Source organism: Hyaena hyaena, unplaced genomic scaffold (genome assembly GCF_003009895.1).
Source record: "Hyaena hyaena isolate Hyena2069 unplaced genomic scaffold, ASM300989v1 scaffold_886, whole genome shotgun sequence".
NCBI lineage: Eukaryota > Metazoa > Chordata > Mammalia > Carnivora > Hyaenidae > Hyaena > Hyaena hyaena.
Window position 1 is genome coordinate 632,283 of NW_024081520.1, and position 15,520 is coordinate 647,802.

The window sequence follows — 15,520 nt, forward strand, 5'->3', positions numbered from 1 at the left end:
TCGCGGTTCGTGGGTTCGAGCCCCGCGTCGGGCTCTGTGCTGACTGCCAGCTCGGAGCCTGGAGCCTGTTTCAGTCTGTGACTCCCTCTCTCTCTGACCCTCCCCTGCTCACGCTGTCTCTCTCTCTCTCTCTCCTAGAAATAAATAAAACATTAAAAAAAAAATTAAATGTTTATTTTTGGGAGTGAAAGACAGTGTGAGAAGGGGAGGGGCAGAGAGAGAGAGAGAGAGGGAGAGAGAGAGATGGAGACACGGAATCAGAAGCAGGCTCTAGGTTCTGAGCTGTCAGCACAGAGTCCATTGTGGGGCTTGAATCCACAAAGCCCAAGACCATGACCTGAGCCAAAGTGTGACACTGCACCGATTGAGCCACCCAGCTGCCCCCGGGAGGTTCTTTTATAGAGGAAAGGAGGCTGCTGTAAACAGAAAGTCCATTGGAAGAAACTGAGAGCGGGAAGTGTAGGGGCCTTTCATTGGCTGATCCACAGTCTCTCATTGGCTGGGCTGTTGCTGGGGGAGGAGGAAACCTTCCTCCCTCCTGCAGGGCTAGTAAAGTAGGAGCCACGGTGGAATCCGGCTGCGAGGTGCGTCCCTTCCGGGTGGGTCTGCAATTGCCCGGGAGCGGCAGGGCTGAGCGCTCCCCCTGCTGGCCACCCGACTCCATGGTAAACCACGTTTCCTTCCAACTTCTACAATATTTTATTTTAAACTTCTGAAACTTGAAAACAAGACAACCTAGATTAAATAATACAGTTTTCCAAAGCTGCACATGCTCATTTCGAGCTCAGTTTTTCTCCTTGAAATACAGAAACAACTTCCTAAAACTCCTAGACCGGAGCACAGATGATCTATGATTAGATCTGTGATCATTTACACTTGGTAACATCTCGTTTTATCCTTGGTAAGGGTTTACAAAATTCTAGAATAGTCTATTTTTCTAGTCTTACACCAACTTCATTCCAAATGTCCCCTGAGGGGCATATGCCATACACAGGAATCTACCTTCCTCCTCCTCACTTTCACAAAGTTCAGAAATCGGCATCCGACACGCTCGCCGTGCTGCACATCTATTCACCAACGGGGGGGGCGGGGGGGCTTGATCAGTATTGAGCTGACAGCCTCTGATGATCCTGATGAATTCACTCATGCTGATGCCGTCAGGTACAAGGAACGTGGTTTGATTCCGGACGGGAAGCCGCCTCTCACCCCAGCACGGTTCTCTCCTCACCCGCACGGGGCAGCTCCCACTCCCGCAACAGCGGCCTCCCTGTGTCATCTTAGGTGGGTTTTTCTTTCAAGGCTAAGTTTAAGTTTTAAAAAACTGTCTCAGGAATAAGTGTGAAACATGAGACACGGCTTAATTTGGAAGTCCTCTAGTTATTCCTAACTAATGAAAATCAATTTCATTTTTATTTAAAAAGGGGAATAAAAGGACTAGTTAATCTGAAAGGGTAGAATATAGAATGTTTGAAAGGGAACTGAGTACCTCGCTGGGCGCCAGGCCCGTGACATTGGTGAGGACAGCACACAGGCCCTCGTCCCACTCTGGGAGCTCCTTTCCTGAAAATTAGTCACAGAAACTTCCTTTCCTTTTCCGGTGTGAAACCTAAGGTTCTACACCAGGACTCCAGCAGCCGCTGCTCTGCGGAAACGCAGCCCAGGGGAAGCAGCTGGCGGACATGCGCGGCGGGCTACTACCACGCGGGGTCACCGCCCCGTGAGAGGGCCACCGTCTCAGGGGCCCTCCTCGCGGGAGCCCGGTCGCCCCCACAGCTGCGTCCCTCGACGAGCCTCAGCACCCCAAAGCCGGGAGCGCTCGCGGCCGCCCGCGCCCACAAGACGGGACCCGCGGGAGCGTCCCCGGCCGCGAGTTCAAGGAGGGAACCGCCCAGACGGGCTTCCCGCTGATTGGCTGAGCGCGAGGAGGGCCAGAGATGATTGGTCGGGCCGGACGCCTCTCCGCGCGCACGCCGCGGTCGCGCCTTCTTCCGCCGCCACAGTGTGGGGGGCGGCCGCGACTGGAGCCGGCGCCGCGGCCCGCCCGGGCCCGCCCCGCCCCCGCCGGAGAGCGCGACGTCACTACCCGGCGTGCCGCGCGCGGCGCTTCCCCCACCCGCTAATGTTTTGGCCGATTCAAGATGGCGGTGCAGGAGTCAGCTGCTCAGCTCTCCATGACCCTGAAGGTGCAGGAGTACCCGACCCTCAAGGTGGGGTCTGCGGGCCGAGGGAGCGGCCGGGCTTGGCCGGTGCCCGCGGGTCGCGGGGGTTCCGAGGAGGGGGAGGTGGGGCAGGGTGGGGGCCGGGGCGCGGCCTGGGGCACCGGGCGGGGTCTGGGGGTCTGCGGGGCTGGGCTTCCGCGGTCTCAGGGTCTGCGGAGCCGGGCTTCCGGGCTCCCCGAGGCCTGGGAGTCTGCAGGCCCGGCCTCCCCGGGCTCTGGGGGGGAGGGGGTCTACGGAGCCGGACTACCCTGGGTGTGGGGGTCTGCAGGGCCGGCTTCCCCGGGGTCTGGGGGCCCGCGAGACCGGCCTCCAAGGCTTCTAGAGGCGGTGGGGTCTGGGGTCCTGCAGCCTCGGCGGCTGTGGCGTGTGGCCGTCCATGCCCCTGCCCGGCCTTCGAGGACTTCGTGGCAGGGCGTGGAGCGCGTCTGTCTGGCGCCCCGCTTCGCCCTCTGGAGCCCGATTGTGGCCCCTTCATCCTTAAAAATAAAAAACAAAAAAAACCCATGAACTGCCCCAGTGACATTTCTGGCCGGAGGCAGGCTGGTGACTTGGAGAGCTGGGTGGAGGCCGGGGTTTCCAGGGTGTGGGGTCGCGGGTGCAAGAGTGCCCGATGTGGCTCGCGGTTGGTGTCCAGCTGTCTTCCCGGAAGCTTGACGTCAGAAGGTGTTGATGTGTTGGCTTCCAGTCACTAATTAGGAATCTATAGAGAGAGACCTAACGACCTAATGGGAACCCATCTTGTGGGGCGTCACCAAACCTGAAATACAGCCGTTGCCACTGGGTTGCCGGGTGTGTGACCTTGGATGGCCACTTAGCCGAGATGCCTTCCATGAGCCTGAAGCCCTTGTCTCTAGTAGGAGGGGCTGCGCTGGCTTTGTGCCTAGTTACAGAGGAGTTGATGGAACAAGTTCCTTAGCAGACAGAGGTCCTAACATTCCCAGGAGAGCTCCGGCTAGGCATTTGTGATTGGGAATTCCTTTCCTGAGAGGCCGGGTACCTTTTTTCTCCTGGCAGAGCCAAGCGTCCCCCTCCGCCTCAGTGGTGACAGGTGGTGATGGGTGCAGTGAGCGCCGAACACGGGTGCTGGGGTTTGAGTACTGCCGGCGTGCTCGTCGCCTACTGAGGGACCACTCTGAGAGTGCCTGCTCCTGTCAGACATAGGCGTGACTGCACCAGCGTCACCTCGGGTGAATTGAGGGACCCCGTATTGCTCAGAGTCGTGGGGGCACTCCCCAGAAGGTACCTGGGAGAGCCGCTCCGTAGTGGCAGAGAGCCCTGAGCGGTCCTCACCAGAAAGCAGAAGTGAGGCTTTGTCGCTTTTAAGTGGCCATGTTTCTCGGCACCTTGTCTGATCAGGGAGGACAGGGGAGCGCTGCTGACACGAACCAGCTGTTCACCGGGCCCTTTGGAGAGTTGGAGGTTGGTGTTTTTATATCTAAGTCCTTACAGACCCTGTAGCTCATGGAGAGCATGACATTGTGCCCCCTAAGCCCCCCCGACCAAACATCATTTGGGTTGATGTTTATCTCCCTCCACCAAAAAAAAAAAAAAAAAAAAGGCTTGATTTGGGGAGCCGTTTGCTGCTGGCCTCGGCCCACCATCAGGACTGTGGGAAGCGACTTCCTTTCCAAGTTGTGTCTATTGTTTTATAATCATGAATGTGAATAGTCCTTGATTAAAAAATAGTCCTGCAGGTGCTCATACAGGTAAAGAAATAGTGTAGTGTCACTTCAAGTGAGCTTACCAGATTCAAAAGAGGTTTGTTTCTGTTTTAGAAGGGTTTTTTTTTTTTTTAGGGGCGCCTGCATGGCTCAGTTGATTAAGCCTCCAGATCTTGGGTTAGGCTCAGGTCATGATCTCACGGTTCATGGGATCGAGCCCTACGTGGGGCCCTGTGCTGGCAGCGCAGAGCCTGCTGGGGGTTTTTTCCCTTCCTCTCTCTGCCCCTTCCCTGCTTTTTCTCTCTCTCAAAATAAGTAAATAAACTTTTTTTTTAAAAAGGATTTTTAAAATGTTTTTGAGAGAGTGTGTGCACGCCTGTGAAAAAGAACATGTGTGCCAGGGAGGGGGAGGGGCAGGGAGAGTCCCAAGCAGGAGTCCGCACTGACAGCCAGTGTCCCCAGGTGTGAGATCACCACGTGACGAGTAACCGACCGAGCCACCCAGGCGCCCCAGCTGTAGAAAGCTCTTAGATGATTTTTTGCAATCGGAGAAGCTACTTCCGCCATTTTCTCTCACAGATTTAGATCACCTGTAACAAATTTTCTGGTGACATGTGTCCCTGTTGAGAGTTAACATTTTTTTTCTAGAAATTTTCAGGAGTGATTCCAGTGCATAATGAGGACGTTTCCCCGGGAAGCTAGGGCAGACCTTAGGAGCGCATGCTAATACAGGATTCCACAGAACGTCGGAAGGGCTGCCGCTTAGGAGCTGTGCTGGTCACGGATGCAGGTGCCGCAGGTGGGAGGGCACCACGCCCGCCGCAGGGGCCGGTGTTCTGAGAGGCCAGTGCTGTGCTTCTCCAGCTCAAGGGTGCGCTCTCCAGTATGGTGGTGGGAGCGGGGTAGGGTGAGGGGGTGGGGGGGAGGCCGGCGGGCTAGTACGAGTGGGGGCAGGGGGGTGGGAGTGGGGCCAGGCCGGGGGAGTCCTCATTGACGGGGGGAGTCTGCTTCTCAGAAGATCGGCTAATCAGGGCATTTCCCCGCAGCCGGGGGGGGAGGGGGCCCCTGGGCCCCCGGCGGGCACTGCCCTTATCCCCCAGCAGCGCAGCGGGAAGAGAATGGCATGGCGGTGAGATACCGCTGCCCGCAGGTGCTGACCCGGGCACCCTGTCCTTCGGGAGCTCTCGGTTTTGTGGCGAGGCGGCCGGCACAGGCACGTTCAGGCTGGGTGATTCTGCCAAGTGGGGGGTCAGCAGCACCTCTAGCTCTGCCCACAGATGCCGGTGGCCCGCCCCCAGAAGGTCTGCAGGTGTTGCCAGGTGTCCCGGGGGCACAGTAGCCCCCGTGAGACCCCCTGGACTGGAGTTTGCTCTGTGGAACCTGTTCTTATGCTCTTACAGCAGCAGGGGACCGGGGCTGGGGGGACACCCTCTGTGTCCCGGGCCTGGCTGAGGCTTCACCTGTGCGCGCCCTGAACCAGAGGCCCTGTTTTAATTACGTTTTAAAAAATGCTCTCTCATAAAAGTATCTTATGTTTATTTTCCAAATTGTTCTGCTGATCATCCTGCTAATATTTTGGTGTGTTCTATTTTTGTCCCTCAGCTGAGGTAAGATAACTTTTCAGAGACCTTTACCACTGCCTGAATTTGGTGGGGGTCTCCACCCAGGACGAGGGGTCTGGAATTGGGAGACCTGTCTCTGGACCCCGGTTCCTCACCTTGAGTCTCACCCGGGCCTGTGTCCGCGCTTGCTCAGGACCTCATCTGGGCCCTCCCAGCCAGGGGTCCCCCGCCTGGGCCGGTCCAGCGCGCCCTCCCAGCCGCCCTTTCTTCCGCGCTCGTGACGGGTGGGGGCCCGGGCAGCACTGCCGGCGGGGCCTGTGGGCCTCCTGCCTGGGTCTCGGCGTCCCCGGCAGCAGGATCTCAGTGGCCCAGGCTTGGGGCCGGAGCTGGGCCCGAAGCCGCAGCTCTCGCCACGCTTTCCCAGACTTGGCTGCGGATTTGGGGACTGTGTGTTCTCAAGTTCGAGAAGCAGTGGTCAGCAGAAGCGTTCGATCTTAAGAGACAGGTGCGCTGATTGTGCTGAGCCCCAGAGAGTGGCGGGAGGCTGGGTCTTAAGTTTTTACTTTACATTTTTTGGTTAACAGAGTGAGCCGTTCTCCCCCTCGGGAGGTGGAGGTATGACTCGATGCCGGCCTGGGGCAGGCGCCTACGCGTGCTTCTCTTCCTCTGGTTGGTCGCCGCAGCCCCCAGAGCCCCGCGCGCTCTTCCCTACAAGAGCGCCGTGTTGCCTTGGCCTTCCAGAACCCCCCCCCCCCGAGCTAGAGCATGGTTGAAATGCTCCCGGCCTTCCGCTCTGGCCTCTGCACCTCGACCACGGACAAGGCACTTGGGGGCCCAGGTGGCCGTGCGGACAGACCGCTCTGCTTGCGATACTTTAACGCAGCCTCGTGCGGGAGGGGAACGGCTGCGGCTGCGGGCCAGGCAGAGGCACGGGAAGCCTGGCCCCAGGCAGCCAGCGGCCGGCAGGTCCTGGGCGTGAGGTCTGGCGGCGGGGCTCGTTGGTGCCCCCCTCTCTCAGAGGCCCCGTGAGGCACCCCAGAGTAGAGGTGCCAGCCCCTGCGGGCCCCCCGCTCCCTACTGCTCTTGGAGAACTCTGTCCCCGCCCTGGTGCCCCCGGGCTGGGCGGTGGGGAGGTGTTACGTGGGTGCCAGCCTTGTAGATCTCGGGACCTGGTGTGTGCCGTCAGGCAAGCCTGGGGCGGTGGGGGGTGCAGTGGTTCTCGGGGGGCGGCCAGGGCACTCGCACCGGGGGAGAGGCAGCCTTGGCGGACCCTAGCACCTTGGCACACAGCCCCAGGGAGCCCCAGGGCCCAGGATGTTCCCAGAGCACACACAGGTTGTGGCAGCGGGCCCTGAGGGCCTGGCGCAGCTCAGCAGGGGTGGGGAGCTGGGGAGACCCCCTGTGCCGGAGGGAGGAGGAGGCATCCCCCTTGGGGCTTTGGGCTGAGTGGCGCCCTCAGCGCTGACCTCACCAGGGGTAGCTGCTGGCTCCCGGGTGTGTGCTTGTTTACAGCCTTTGTACTTGGGGACCATTGTTTTGAAGGATTTCTGCGGAAAAGATTCATTCACTGTTTTTTTTTTTAAATTTATTTTTTAAGCTTTTTATTTATTTTTGAGAGTCAGAGACAGCGCTAGCAGGGGAGGGTCAGAGAGAGACACACAGAATCTGAAGCAGCTCCAGGCTCTGAGCTGTCAGCACAGAACCCGACGCGGGGCTCGAACCCACGAACCGTGAGATCATGACCTGAGCCGAAGTCGACGCCCAACCGACTGAGCCCCCCAGGCACCCCCATCCACTGTTTCGATAACAACTAAGTGACTAGGGTTACTGAGTAGTTTAATAACTGAACTATCGGCTGAATGTGGCTAACGGAGGAACACGCCCCGCAGTGTACAGGGTCTGTGGCCCCTCCCCCCTCATTGCGGCAGGGGGCGGGGGGCGGTTCCTGCGCACACCGTGCCCTCCCCGTCTGCCCGCCTCTAGTGGAGGAGCTGCCCTGGCACCCGCGTCTCTTCCCTCCTGCCTCCGGCTCCCCTTTTCCCCGTCCCTCCCCCGTGCGTCTATCCCTGAGTCCAGAGCTGTGCCCCTGAGTCGCAGTCCCCACGTCGGTGTACGTGCCAGTCGCCAGGGCCCCCGGGGCGCCGTTCTCTGCCTTCTCAGAGCCCTCGCTGGTACCTCCGCAGCCCCCCGCACCCGGCGTCCGGGTCTCTCCGCACACCTGGGCCTGGCCTGGTGGGTCCCCCCACGACACCCTGCCCCAGACCTGCCTCTTGTTCGGGGGTCCCTCAGAACTTGGGGGCCTCCTGACACCTGGTGTCCACGATCCTTGTGATGCCTGCTGATCCAGCCGGTGGGGCTACGGCCGCCGGGCGGGCAGCGCGGAGAGAGCAGGGGGAGGTGCCCGCTCCCGTGGCAGGGCTCCCAGAAGTGCGGTTCAGGCCAGCCTGGGGCTTGGCTCTCTCTGGCTTCAAAGGGACCTCAAAAAAAAAAACCCAACAAAACCCAGCCTGGTTGTGGGCTTATTGCTGCCCTGGCCCTGAATGAAACTGGGGTTTGTGGCTCCTGCTGTGCTCTGCCCCTTGCTGTTTAGTTTTCTTACGTCTCTCATCGCAGTCTGACAGGACTGCTCTGTCGGTCACACACGCTGTTAGAACACACGCTGCCCCAGTGCTCTGGCCAGGCGTCCAGGGATCCTGATGGGGTCTCCCAGCAAGCACCCGTGATGGCCACTCCTCCCTGAATCAGGCTCCTGCCGGGCCCCCAGGACGCTGCCCTGGCCGGGCTCCCCCCAGCTCACGGCTGACATCGCCCACGTCTGGGTGGTCGTGTGTGATCTCAGGCGCCCGAGGGCCCTCTGTGCGAACCAGTCACTCCCACAAGGTTACCCCCTCAAGCCCGGAGCCCAGGACCCAGGAGCACGTGGGCCGCTGTGAGGTAGCTCAGCATACGTAGGTCTGGACTTCTTAACTTGCCTGCCCCCTCCCCAGACCGTCCCTGTCTTCCCTGTCTCGCGAGGGCCTCGACCCCTCCGTCCTCACCGCTTGACATCGTATGTCTTTCTGTAGCTCCCCAGTGTGCCCAGAATCTGCCCGCCGCTCACCTGCCGCCCTCCTGCTGCCGTGGCCAGAGCCACCATGGCGTCTGCGGGGTGAGGTAGCCTCCTAACCGGTCCCTGCCCGGCCAGTGCCCAGCACCACTGCCTCCTCTTCCCCCCCCACCCCCGCTCCCCTTGGGCACTGACATGGTGGCCTCCCTGCTGCTAGATGTGCTGCTGCCTCTCAGAGCCTTTGTACTTGTTTATTTGCTGTCTTAGACCTTTGCTTAGGTTACCTCCCTTGACGCGAGATCACCTTAATAAACTGGGAACCTCACCATCTCCCTCTTCTCTATTTTTCTTCTTAGCTATTGCTGTCATCTGACATACTATATTTTGCTTTTGTCTGTTTCTGACCCCTGGAATTGTAAACTTTGTGGAGGGCAGAGAAGAAATAATTCTTAAGTTAACAAGCAAACTATTAGGGGTGCCTGGTTGGCTCAGTCAGTTAAGCATCCACCTTTAGCTCAGGTCATGGTTTTGCGGTTGGTGACTGTGAGCTCAGTGTCAGGTGGAGCTCAAACCCTGCTTCAGGACTCTCTCTCTCTCTCTCTCTCTCTGCCCTTTGTGGGACTCTGTTTCTCTCCCCCGGCCCCCTGCCCCTCGCTTACTCACATTCTCTCTCAAAAATAAAAACAAACAGGGACGCCTACGTGGCTCAGTCAGTTAAGCAGCTGACCTCGGCTCAGGTCATGAACTCGCAGTCTGTGAGTCCGAGCCCCATGTCGGGCTCTGTGCTGACAGCTCAGAGCCTGGAGCTGCTTCCGATTCTGTGTCTCCTTCTCTGCTCCTCCCCTGCTCACATTTGGTCTCTCTCTCTCTTTCAAAGATAAATAAAACATTAAAAATACTTTTTAAATAAAAACAAAAGAAGAAAAGAACTATCAAATACTATTTTGGCATGTCTGTCCAAAGAAGTAAAAACTGAAACAGAAGTATATGTAACTTCGAATGGATGAGACATGTTTATATACTCAGAAAACACAAGCAAACTAACTGGAAAATTACTACAATTAATGAGAATGTGCAACACAGTAACTGGGCACATGAAAATACACAGCAATCCGTCACTTTTCTGTGTCAGCAATAACCTGTTGCAGCACCTCGTGGTGAAATACCCATTCACAGTAACAAAACAGGAACAGAAATACGGTCTTAAAGCAAGCTTTGCTGGGTGACGGAGGCTGAAGAGACACAACATGGTTTCTTAGGAAAGGCCCGGGGGACGATCACACCGGCAGAGAACATCGTGCCTGTCGGAAGGACGCTAATGACTGAAGGTACGCTCCATCCCACGGTTCTTGTTATCTGAGGCCCCAGGAGGGGCGCGGCCTCGGGGCAGAACTGCTTCTGGGCACCCATTGTGGCGAGCCGACCAGGAAGCCCGCTTTTTCAGGACTACTACGTAACCTACGACACAAGTAGACAGTGGTGCCCGCCAGTGGTTGGCGTGTTGCGTTGGCCCCGCGAGCCGTTCCCAAGGGGCGCCGCTATGCCGGGTGCTTGCTGGCCACCTGGGTGTCCAGAGCCTGTACTGCTTCCCCCCCCCCCCCCACGTCCCTGTCTGAAACAGGTGGGCACCTGCAGAGAGGCTGCAAATGCCCAGTGGGTGGCGGGTGAGACACCCGGGCAAGGTCTGCCCCCCAACCCCCAGCCGCCTGGAAGCGGACCCCAAACATCGCTGTTTCAAGAAGCTTATTTGCATCTGGATGAGCCTCAGTCTGGGCGCTGTGCTCGGGAGATGTGCTCAGGGAGGCAGGAAGCCACTGTGATTTGGGAGGCTGTCTCATGCCGCACGCAGGACCGTGGGACAGAACGCTCCAGGAGGTAGGGAGAGGTCTCCTGCCATTCAGGCTCGGTGGAACACTTTAGAAGATGTCACTAGCTTTGTGATAAATACATAGACTCTCCTTGTGAGGTTTCTTCATTGTGAAAGATAAAAAGTTCTATGCCGTTGGGGAAATACTTCCTTCCTGTGCTGGTAAAAATGGCTGAAGACATGATGACAAACTAAAGTGCATTTCTTTGTCAGCAAATACTGTCAGAAAACCCAGAGCAAACATTGGAGAAGGTCTGAACAAACACATACTCTAGCAGATGACATGGTGTAGGAGGATTGCTGCAGAGCTGGATGAAAGTACAGATGTTTTATACAGAACTTACGGTGTTTGCCAGATTCTGTTTCAATTATGAAAACAGGAAGGATTACTTTTTATGAGTCACTGAAAGGGAAAAATGTACTGGAGGAAGTATAATTTAACATCAGCTAACTAAACAGAAATCCTGTGATCTGAAAAGTTGTAATGCAACATATTAGCAATGAAAGACTGAGTAGATTTGATTAATACAAACTTAACTTGTTGGTATGCCCAGATAAAACAGAACCAGAACTTAAAAGCAAATAACAATTTTGGGGTGTCTGGTGGCTCAGTTGGTTAAGCGTCTGACTTTGGCTCTGGCTCTGGTCATGATCTCATGGTTCATGGGTTCGAGCCCCACATTAGGCTCTGTGCTGACAGCTCAGAGCCTGGAGCCTGCTTCAGATTCTGTGTCTCCCTCTCTGTCTCCACAGCTCTCCCCTCCTCAAAAAATGAATAAACGTTAAATAAAAAAGCTTAAAAAAAAGCAAATAACAATTTTTAAAAATCTACTAAATATGAGGTATAAAGAGCGGATTCACATTAATGACAAAGATCCCAAACCTCTTTTTCTTGTAGAATGTTAGACAAGGAGCACAAAGGGGAAATGTATTGGATTCAACCATGTAAAATTGCTATTTTGTAAGTTAAAAAACAATGACTGACTGGCCTATAACATGTAAAGAGATTAAAAGAAAAAAAGGTTTCCATAAAGAAAAGCCCAGAATCAGATGGCTTCACTAGTAAATTCTATTAAATGTTTAAAGAAGAATTAACACTGATCCTTAAATTCTTCCTAAACAACAAAAAAAAGAACCTCGGCCAACTCATTCTCTGAGGTCAGTATTACTCTGATACCAAAAGCAGACACAGATATCCAAGAAAACTATAAACCAGTATTCCTTATGGATAAATATAGGTGTTAAAATCCACAATGACATGCTAGCAAACTATATTTGACAACATACGAAAAAGATGATGCACCAGGACTAAGTGGGATTTACCGCAGGAATGCAAGGTTGGTTCAACATGCAAAAAATCAACATAACATACCACATTAAGAATATAAAGAACACAACCTGTCTGATCATCTCAATAGACACAGGGGGGAAAAAAGCACTTGACAGAATCCAATGCTTTTTTGTAATGAAACCACTCAGAAAACGAGAAAAAGGAGAGAACTTCTTTAACTTAATGAAGAGCATCTATGCAAAAAGCACAGCTAACGTCATACTTAGTAAAAGACTGAAAACTTTTCCCCTAAGACAAAGAGGTAAGGATGTTCATTCTGGCCACTTCTAATTCAAATTTGTCCTGGAGGTTGTAATCAGGACAGTTAGGCAAGAAGAAGAAATAATAGGCATTCAGATTGGAAAGGAAGAAGCAAAACTTTATTTGCAGATGAAATGATCTTGTATATGAGAAGTCCTAAGGAATACACACACATACATAGCCATACAACTTAATAGAACTGACAAACTAGAGCTAGAGCCAGGTTGCAAGATACAAGATAAGTATATAAAGACAAGTTATACTATTATCTCCTGGAAATGAACAATCAAAAAGGAATGGAAAAAAAACCTTTATAAAGGCATGAAAAATAATAAAGTACTTTGGAATAAGACGTCACTGTTAAGAAAGCAATAGATTGCCTTACGGATTCAACCCAATCTGTATCAAAATACTAGCTTGCTCTTTTGCAGAAATTGAGAAGCCAATCCTAAAATTCATACGGAAATGCAAGGAATCCAGAATAGCCAAGACAATTATCTGAGTCCATTCAAGCAGCTATAACAAAGATCATAGACTGGAGTGACTTAAACAGCAGACACTTATTTCTTGTAGTTCTGGAGGCTGGGAGATCTAAGATCAAAGTGCCAGCACATGTGATTCCTGGTGACCCTCTTTTTGGTTTGCAGATGGCTGCCTTGTCACTGTGTGCTCACATGAGAGAAAGTGGGTGCTGGTCTTTTCCTTTTATGAACACATTGATTCCATTGTAGAGGCCCCATGCTTGTGACCTCATCTAAACCTAATTACATTTAAAGGCCCTAACTCCAAATGCCATCACGTTGGGGGTTAGAGCTTCGACATACAAACATTCAGCCAATAATGATCTTGAAAATGAACAAAGTTGAGGGCTCGCATTTCCTGGTTTCAAAACTTACTACAAATTACAATTAAAAATTTTTTTTTCAATATTTATCTTATTTTTGGGAGAGAGAGACCGCACGAGCCCGGGAGGGGCAGAGAGAAGGAGACACAGGATCCAAAGCAGTCTCCAGGGTCTGAGTTGTCAGCACAGAGCCCAGCATGGGGCTTGAACTTACAAACCATGAGATTATGACCTGAGCTGAAGTCGGACACTTAACTGACTGAGCCACCCAGGCGTCCCTAATTTACACTTTGATTATTGACTAAAAGGCTAACAATAGATTAGTGGGCTAGAACTGAGAGTCCAGTCATAAGCCCATACAGAATTCTCAATAAGGGCTCCAGGAGGATTCTGTAGGGAAGGGGGGAGGCTTTTCAGCAAATGGTTCTAAGACAACTGGAGATCTACCTGCAAAAGGATGGAGTGGAGTTCTTCCTTTACACCATATGCAAGCACTAACCCCAAAGGGACCAGAGAGCTAAAGGTAGGAGTAAGAACATCTAAAGCACAAGAAACCAAAACAGAATTGTTAGGTTGGACTTCAGAACTGAAAAGCTTGGGGCGCCTGGGTGGCTCATTTGGGTAAGCATCCAGCTTCCACTCAGGTCATGATCTGACAGTCCGTGAGTTCGAGTCCCGTGTCGGATATGTGCTGACAGCTCAGAGCCTGGAGCCTGCTTCCAATTCTGTGTCTCCCTCTCTCTCTGCCCCACCCCTCTTGTGGTCTGTCTGTCTCTCTCAAACATTGAAAAAAATTTTTTTAAATGAAAAGCTTGTGCTTCCAAGGACAGAATGGAGAGAAATGTTTGCATATCGCATTTGGGAAGAATCTAGTAGTATCTAGAACCTACGAAGAACTCTCACAGTTCAATAATGTAAAGACAACCCAATTTTAAAATGAACAAATGATTTGAATAGACTTCTCTAGAGAAGATACACAAATGGCTAATAAATGTATGAGAAAATGCTCAATATTATTAGTCATTAATGAAGTACAAATAGAAAACCACAGTGAGGTGCCACTTTATGCCCACTGGAATGACTGTAATTGGAAAGATGGACAATAGCAAGTGTTGGATGAGAATGTGGAGGAACTGAAATTCTCGCTTACTTCTAGAGACTGTACAAGACACTTTGGAAAGCCGTCTGGCGGTTCTTTAAAAAGTTATAGAGTTATCAGCAATTCCACTCCTAGATATTGCCCCCAACAAAATGAAGAGAGATGTCCACACAAAAACCTGTACAGGGATCTTTATAGCCATGTTATTCATAATAGCCAAAATGTGAAAGTCGTCAAAATGTCCATCAACTTATGAACGTATAAATATGATAAATTCATGTGATGGAGTACTATTTGATCATAAAAAGGAATGAAGTACTTCTTACATCATGGTGGTGGCTTGAAAAAAAAAGCCAGACCAAAGGCCATAGAATGTATGGTCCCATTTATGTGACGTGTCTAGGGTGGGCAGGTCCGTATAGGTAGGAAATGCTTGGTCGCCTCTCAAAGGGGAGGACTTCAGAAGGTACAGGATTTCTCTCTGGCGTGATGAGATGTTCCGGAAGTGTTCGTGGTGACAGTTGTACAGCCTTGTGATTACGTTAAAAGCTAAGTCGTACGCTTTAAGAGGGTGAAGTTTATGATATCTGAGTTGTATCTCAACTAATAATTGGTAAGATAATGACAGCCTATCAGCATTTTGTGTAGTTCATCTCAACAGGCAATTAAGGACACTCCTGCACAGTGCCGCCGGGCTCGGGCAGGTGTTGGTGACCTGTGGGTCTGCATACACATGTGGTTAGTTTTTAGCGTAGCTCCACAGCATCAGAATAGCCGGGTCCCCTGCCCTCCATTTACCCTGCCTGCCAGCTGCAGATGGGGTCCAAGTCTCCCCCAAAGCTCACCCTGGGTTTTCTGTGGCTGCACTCCCCAGCGCAGCAGCCCTGAGTCCTGGGTGTAATGAGTGCTTGAAACGTTGCTGGTCCAAATCCATGCTGTAAGTGTGAAATAAAATGTACACTCATTTGTAAAGATTTAGCTCAAAGAGAAAAAAGTAATGCAAAATTTCTAATATTTGGGATGTGTTAGATTAAATAAGATATATTTAAAAAGCTGTTTCATCCCATTCTTTCTTTTCGGCTCGTCTACTAGAAAACTTAAAATTACATGCACGTGATGGGGCATCTAGGTGGCTCAGTCGGTTAAGCATCTAACTTCGGCTCAGGTCACGATCTCACGGTTTGTGAGTTCGAGTCACGCTTCGGGCTCTGTGCTGGCTGCCAGCTCAGAGCCTGGAGCCTGCTTCAGATTCTGTGTCTCCCTCTCTCTCTGACCCTCCCCTGCTCACACTGTCTCTCTGTCTCAAAAATGTATGTTTAAAAAATGTTTTTTTTTAAATTACGTGCACATGTGACTCAGTTCTCTTGGACAGCACTGCTCTGTGGCTCTCTCCTTTCCGTTCATTTTCTGTCTGCTTACTTTGTTTCTGAGAGATGTTTTAAAAAGCAAACAACTTGCTCTGGTGTTTCTTTCCCCAGCCTTCTTAAATTTTTTTTTTTTAATGTTTTTTATTTATTTCTAGGAGAGAGAGAGAGAGACAGCGTGAGCAGGGGAGGGTCAGAGAGAGAGGGAGTCACAGACTGAAACAGGCTCCAGGCTCTGAGCTGGCAGTCAGCACAGAGCCTGACGCG

At 52.6% G+C, this 15,520-nt stretch overlaps 1 protein-coding gene across 6 annotated transcripts in view; it reads left to right on the forward strand.

Annotated features, from left to right (window-relative positions):
- The first annotated feature begins 2,109 nt into the window (after positions 1-2,109).
- MAEA (macrophage erythroblast attacher, E3 ubiquitin ligase) overlaps positions 2,110-15,520 on the forward strand; it is a 35,430-nt gene continuing 22,019 nt past the window's right edge. For 3 of the 6 annotated variants that reach the window (XM_039220358.1, XM_039220360.1, XM_039220359.1), the window contains exon 1: positions 2,110-2,207. In XM_039220358.1, coding sequence (XP_039076289.1) covers positions 2,139-2,207 — 69 coding nt within the window. In that variant the 5' untranslated portion in view covers positions 2,110-2,138. Of the gene's footprint in view, positions 2,208-9,713; positions 9,817-15,520 lie in introns of those variants that run through there. The other 3 variants (XM_039220355.1, XM_039220356.1, XM_039220357.1) reach the window with 2 other exon arrangements.